The 7,336-nt window shown below is 38.7% G+C and overlaps 1 protein-coding gene across 2 annotated transcripts; it reads left to right on the top strand.

The window, feature by feature from the left end:
- Positions 1–626: 626 nt before the first annotated feature.
- LOC107600913 (protein SET) lies at positions 627–3,495 on the top strand. 2 transcript variants are annotated; one of them, XM_016292893.1, is made up of 8 exons: positions 627–949; positions 1,931–1,988; positions 2,084–2,226; positions 2,331–2,434; positions 2,526–2,639; positions 2,728–2,898; positions 2,984–3,127; positions 3,305–3,495. In XM_016292893.1, exons 1-8 carry the CDS (start codon positions 877–879, stop codon positions 3,323–3,325), a joined length of 828 nt encoding a protein of 275 aa, XP_016148379.1. In that variant the 5' UTR covers positions 627–876; the 3' UTR covers positions 3,326–3,495. The 2 variants fall into 2 exon arrangements, with proteins under 2 accessions (XP_016148379.1, XP_016148380.1); XM_016292894.1 differs by having other exon boundaries at positions 2,984–3,122.
- The last annotated feature ends 3,841 nt before the right edge of the window (positions 3,496–7,336 follow it).

Raw genomic sequence — 7,336 nt, forward strand, 5'->3', positions numbered from 1 at the left:
TATCCCATCCTAACAAACCATACACCAATGGAAAGCTTATTTATTCAGCTTTTAGATGATGTGTTTCTAAAACTGTACCCTTATGACTAGTTTTGGCCATATTACAAAGGAGCAGCACAACTGTTCTCAGCATTGATAATAAGAAAAAAATGTTTCTTGAGCTCCAAATCAGCATATTAGAAAGATTTCTGAAGGATCATGTGACACTGAAGACGGGAGTAATGCTGCTGAAAATTCAGCTTTGCCATCACATGAATAAATTATATTTTAAAATGTATTCAAATAGAAAACTGTTATCTTAAATTGCAACAATATTTCACAATATTACTGTTCTTTTGTACTGTACTTTTCATCGAACGAATGCAGCCTGGAGAAGAGATTCCTATCCAAAACATAAAAAAATCGTATCAGTGTGTTTTATAATCAATGTTCGATATTTCTTATAATTCCATTTTTTACTAAGTGTGCAAAATATTTTTTCTGCCCCAATTTGTGTCTTATTTTTATTTTAAATATAACCTATCCAAATATTATATAATATTATATTATATTAGCCCAGGAGGAGGCGTGGCTCTTTTTCCTCCTAAAGCGCGTTGGAGGCGGGTGTGAGAAAGGAGGAGGCGCGTGGTGTGAGAAAGGAGGAGGCGCGTGGTGTGAGAAAGGAGGAGGCGCGTGGTGTGATACGCGGCTCTGGTCTGAGTGCGCGTGTGTTGTCTGTGTGGAGGGGAAGCGCAACACACGTTGTGATATTCGCACTTCGAAACTGAGCTAGAACCAACTTTATTTTCCCTTCTTTCGCTTTCCTCGAGCGGAGGAGGACGTCCCGGAGTCTTTGTTTTAGGAGTAAGAAGGCAAATCCTCGGCTTTGAGGGAATAATGTCGGCGTCGGCAGCGAAAGTGAGCCGAAAGGAGCAGAACTCGAATCACGACGGAGCGGACGAGACCTCGGGTAAAGTAATGGCGGCCTCCTGCGCACCGCCATTTTCAGCAACTTACACTTATTGCGTTTAAAGCACGAAAATCAATTTTAACTAGCCGCTCGGCGTTTATTTGAACCTTTAAGCGAAGCCCGAGTTTGTGCCGGTTTAATCCAGCAGAAGTCGGTGTAATTTCAGTAAAGGGATGTCGCGCGCACCGGAGGCCATGTTTCCTCGCGCGGCGGCTTCATTGTGCCTCGCGCGGCGGCTTCATTGTGCCTCGCGCGGCGAACATTGCGCTCGCACGCCCTTTACGAAAACAACATTTCCCGGTCGTTTCCGCTATTTATGTGTTCAGCTGTGTATGTTTTTTAAACCAGTGTGGCTCGAGTGTTATTTGCGCGCTGAATTGCGCCCGTGTTGTGTGCTAATAGGCTAACTGGTTATTGTGTCTCCCCCGCCATCACGAGCCGTTCCCGCATGTGTCACCAAACCACGCCGCCGCTGCATCACAAATCACCCTAGAGGTGTTTAATGACCCTCAAGTGGGTCGAAATTACATTCTAATCCAATCTAATTTTTAATGCACGGCAGTAATGTGTAATTCATTGGTAGGAAGGTAAATCTGGCCCAACGCGTGGCCTCCTCCTCCGTTTAAACCTCGCGGCCTTGCGCAGCTACTGTTGAAACTGCACCGGATTGAGCTGGTCGTCTGGCGTTAACACCACGCTTTCACTTTTAACTTGTTTGTTGCTTTGAATAGGACGAGGCTGCGTAAAATAATGTTGTTTTGTTATATAGATTTAGGAAATAAGTCGTGTTTACATTGTACCAATGCATTGTTTGTTTAGTATGTAATAGTTGCACGTGTGTAGTTTGTGAAGTCATGCTTTTGTTAGTCTGTGTATTTAAGGATCGCATGCACGTGTAATTTTGTCCTGCAACTTTTCGCAGGATATTAACGGCATAGCGAATTAGCATTTGTGTTAATTTGACTATTTGTTGCATTTCAGAAAAAGAGCAGCAGGAGGCAATTGAACACATTGATGAAGTACAGAATGAAATCGACAGGTAAGTCTGCCAAGTTGCTGAAAGCATCATTTATACGTTTACATGCGCATTTTATTTATGAATTTGTATTTTTCCGCTTTTGTTGCGTTCCTCAGATTGAATGAGCAGGCAAGTGAGGAAATTTTAAAAGTTGAGCAGAAGTACAATAAGCTACGTCAGCCATTCTTCCAGAAGAGATCAGAACTCATAGCCAAAATTCCAAACTTCTGGGTCACAACATTCGTCAACCATCCACAAGGTGAGAAGATGCGTAAAAATATTGAGATTAGTTGATGTAAAATATGGTTTACGTCTGAAATGGGTTCATGTATTGTATTCTAAAGTTTTATTTTTGACTAATAGTCTCAGCCTTGCTCGGTGAAGAGGATGAAGAATCACTTCATTACCTGACCAGAGTGGAGGTCACAGAGTTTGAGGACATCAAATCAGGTTACAGAATAGATTTTGTAAGTACCCTTTTTCATCTGGGCGAGTCTGAGAGTAAGGCAGAGCTGTGACAAACCAATTGTCTGACCTGTAATTGTATCTTCTCTGCAGTACTTTGATGAAAATCCATACTTTGAAAACAAAGTCCTCTCTAAAGAGTTCCACTTGAACGAGAGTGGTGACCCGTCTTCAAAATCCACTGAAATGAAATGGAAGGCTGGAAAGGTGGGTTCACAATTCATGTTGTTGTGGTCTGTTTTGACTTGGTGCCATTTTCTATCGGGTGTCCGTTAACCGGTTATATATGATGCAGGACCTGACGAAGCGCACTGGACAGACACCGAACAAGGCAGGGAAGAAAAGGCAACATGAAGAGCCAGAGAGCTTCTTCACCTGGTTCACCGATCACTCCGACGCAGGGGCTGATGAACTCGGGGAGGTCATTAAAGATGACATCTGGCCCAACCCTCTGCAGTACTACCTGGTAAGAAATAATTTTGCATTGCTGCAGGTGTATATTAGTGTGAACAAGTCAGAATTTGTACTTATCTTTTTCTCTCTCTTCTCAGGTTCCGGATATGGATGATGAAGAGGGTGAAGGTGAGGAAGACGATGATGAGGAAGAGGAGGAGGGTTTGGAGGACATCGACGAAGAAGGGGACGAGGATGAGGGAGAGGAAGACGAAGAGGAGGATGAAGGAGAAGATGGTGAGGTGAGAATTATTTAAAGCTTTGGCTTTAATTTGAGGGCTAATTACACTTACTTTGTATTTTAATGGATGGCAGTTATTGTGGTTTATATGTAGACGTTGATTTAAAATGTATTTGTAAGAACTTCAGAAACTGGCACAGTTTGACCCTAAATGTATTTTTCTTCTCTTCTTTTTCAGGATGATGGTGAGGATGACTAAAGGCTGATAAGGACATATTCCAACACTCGTATCTGTTCTTTCCTTTTTGAAGTCATTCTCCAGCCATGGGAGCAAAAAGCTTTGTTTTTATTAATTTTATTTTATTTTTTTTGTGCTCTCTTCTGTTCTACTGAAGCCTCTCCTGTCCTGACCATGTCTAAACCCAGTTAATTCCCATTTTATTTTATTTTTTTTGTGCTCTATCTTCTGTTCTACTGAAGCCTCTCCTGTCCTGACCATGTCTAAACCCAGTTAATTCCCTGGACATACAGTTCCTGCATTGGAAAACTAGTGGCATCTCGTTGCTGAAGCCTCTTGCGTCATCTTTAGTTACAACCATCTCCAAAGACCAATACAAAATATTAACAATCTGCACGTCATCCTCTGTAGACTAAACTGAAGTAAATAGCAGTTTATATATTAAGTATATGAAATACATTTTTGTTTCTGTGAATGGTTGTGAGTTAGGGGTAATAATAAGCCATGGTGCAGTGATCTAATCATAGCGTACATACCTAGCCACTTTTTTCTTTGTCTTTTGTATATTTTCTTTAATGCAGAGGTGGGCCCCAAAGAGTTAACACTGTTTTTCCTATGTGATATATTGGACAAAAGGAAAGCACCAGCTAGCTCCTGTCACCTCTTGTAAATGTTTTGAGGTCAATATCAGGGTATGGCAGTTATTATTGTTGACAGTTCAATGGGGTCGGGTGGGGCAAGTGGGCATTTGACACATCAACATTTGGGTTTATGTTGATTGAATTTTCATTGTAATGTTTTACAGACACCCATGAGGTTTGAAACATTTTTAATAAAAACAAAACAAAAAAAGTCCTCTTGTAATTTTGAGCTTGGCTAATTAAATGATTATTTAAATGAGATAATAAAGCCTGTAGAATCTTAAAGAACTCCACAAGTGGTTTTTTCTCCAACTGTTTTCTTTATTGGAGATGTACACATGAACATGTACATGGTTTTTATACACTTATTTAAATGATTTGGTACATCTTAAAAAAAAAAAAGTGTAATTTTATAGTTTGTTTAGCTTCTTGTTGAATTGTATGTCATTAACAACTAAACTATCACTCTTTGAGGCATTGCAGACAGCTGGGTTATTACTACAATTCAGTCCCTTTTAACTCCTCCAAACAAGTTATGGCTTTTATAAGGTAACATTTTAACTGCTTGGAGCTCTAAAGAGTTTGTTTAAAAGGAGACTTTTTATTGCATTACACTGCTTTTGACCTAAAAACTCAATTTAAGTCATTTTGATTTATTGGACTATGGTCTTTTTCCCAGAGCAGTTTATTAAATGTCTTGCACCAAAATATCCCATTATATTTTCATTGAAGGGTATGGGGGGAATCTATGCCTATTTATTAAATTGATGCATGTTTTTTCAAGTTATTAATAATATGTACTTCTACAATTATAATTCTATCATTAATAAGATGGCTTAACATTCACAGGCCATGAACATGTAAATTTCATCAGTGAGTCACCATGTCACCTCAATAATTATTTTAATATTTTATCTTAAACCTAAATCACGAGTTATTAGTGGACACGTGAGAGAAAAAAAAGTGAAGTGATCAGTATATATAATATCAAAAAAGAACGGCGACACGTATTATATAGTGATGAATACAAAAAAAGTTTATATAAATCTTATATTAGGCTATTATGTATTTTTTCATGACAGTCATGTATTCATATATTTTGTTTCCTGTGCCAGTCAGTTTTATACGATGCTTTTGTATGTATGACTTCTGAAAACGTTCACTTCCTTTTTATGATAAAACATAATGGCATTTCACCAACTAGTGTTAGTTTTTTTTTAATGCCCAAAAGGCACCGAATTATAAGAATGAACCAGAAAAAATGTCCTTTTAAAATACAAACTGAAACTGCGGAAAGTAGGTTGACCAATCAGAAGCTAAGCAGACAGCCAATCATTGATTGGCTCACGGTATCCATGGCAGCGCCGTCACGGATGTCACGTCTAGGGTAATAATGGCGGAACGAACAACACTGTGTGCAGTGACCAAATACAATAAAATAGCGTGCAAAATTATCGATAAGAAGTGTTTTCCCATCATAGAAGCAGATATTGATTCGCCCAACATAAAACAGTTTGTAAATATGATGACTAACCAGAAAAATCGTGCTTTAAGAAAAAAATAATCGCTAGCTCAAAGCTAACTGTAACGTCTTGAGACAAAACAATTTATAGAGATATGAACATATACCTTATTTTTTCTGAGATAAAGTGTGAGACATTTTAAACATGTTCACGGATGAAACTCTTGATTTAATTGCTGCTGAATCGACATGGAGAAAGTCACATCAGCAAACACAAGAATCGGTAAAAAAAACCTTACTTACCTTCTCTAACCAGAATATTCATGCACTTGAAAAAACATCAGTCCTTTTGTGTGATGATGTATATTGTGTTTTATTCCCGCCCAGAGAAGCTGTCAAACTCTTCCAGTTCACACAGCAGAGGCTGAAACACAAGCCAAAGATGTGTTAGACAACAGCACCCAGACACAAGAGCAGATCAGTCAAACACTCTCTCTAGATCAAAACATATCTCACTTTCCTGGCTTGCTGGACTTCTTGCATAGAGCTGAAGACGTAGTTACCAAAGAACTGCTGAAGAACTCCAAGAGTCATGCTTTTGATGGGTTTGAAGTGAACTGGGAGGATCAGAATGAGTCGGTGAGAGCCTTGAATGCAAAATATATGAATAATTGTATTACAACTTGGTGATTTCTTTGCACAGGTGTCCTGCATGTACCGTCTTCAGCATGTTGATGCTCAGGAAAGGGGTCTGCAAGTCACCAGTGTGTCCTGGAACTGCACCGGCTCCGTCATAGGCTGTGGATTTGGCCGGTAACAGCCCTTTCCCCATACAGACACATAAAACCACCTGCTGGACTCGTAATGTTAATGTTGTTTTTTGGGGGGTTAGTGTGGATGATGGTGATTGGAGCAATGAGAAGGCTTATGTGTGCACGTGGAACCTGGACCGACAGAAGCTGAACCCAAAGCGGCCGGATGTGATCATAGACGTGGTCACTCCAGTCATGTGTCTGTGCTTCCATCCTCTGAAACCGTCTGTAGTGGCTGGTATGGACACACATTTACAAAATCAAATGCTTTACATTAAAAAATATATATATCTTAAAGAGTGAAACACACATACACGTCTAGGTTCATATTTTACCTCAAAATGGAAAATAAAAAAAAATTTATTGGACTATGGTCTTTTTCCCAGAGCAGTTTATTAAATGTCTTGCACCAAAATATCCCATTATATTTTCATTGAAGGGTATGGGGGGAATCTATGCCTATTTATTAAATTGATGCATGTTTTTTCAAGTTATTAATAATATGTACTTCTACAATTATAATTCTATCATTAATAAGATGGCTTAACATTCACAGGCCATGAACATGTAAATTTCATCAGTGAGTCACCATGTCACCTCAATAATTATTTTAATATTTTATCTTAAACCTAAATCACGAGTTATTAGTGGACACGTGAGAGAAAAAAAAGTGAAGTGATCAGTATATATAATATCAAAAAAGAACGGCGACACGTATTATATAGTGATGAATACAAAAAAAGTTTATATAAATCTTATATTAGGCTATTATGTATTTTTTCATGACAGTCATGTATTCATATATTTTGTTTCCTGTGCCAGTCAGTTTTATACGATGCTTTTGTATGTATGACTTCTGAAAACGTTCACTTCCTTTTTATGATAAAACATAATGGCATTTCACCAACTAGTATTAGTGTTTTTTTTAATGCCCAAAAGGCACCGAATTATAAGAATGAACCAGAAAAAATGTCCTTTTAAAATACAAACTGAAACTGCGGAAAGTAGGTTGACCAATCAGAAGCTAAGCAGACAGCCAATCATTGATTGGCTCACGGTATCCATGGCAGCGCCGTCACGGATGTCACGTCTAGGGTAATAATGGCGGAACGAACAA

This window comes from Sinocyclocheilus grahami, unplaced genomic scaffold (assembly GCF_001515645.1).
Source record: "Sinocyclocheilus grahami isolate Dianchi unplaced genomic scaffold, SAMN03320097.WGS_v1.1 scaffold294.1, whole genome shotgun sequence".
NCBI classification, from domain to species: Eukaryota; Metazoa; Chordata; class Actinopteri; order Cypriniformes; family Cyprinidae; genus Sinocyclocheilus; species Sinocyclocheilus grahami.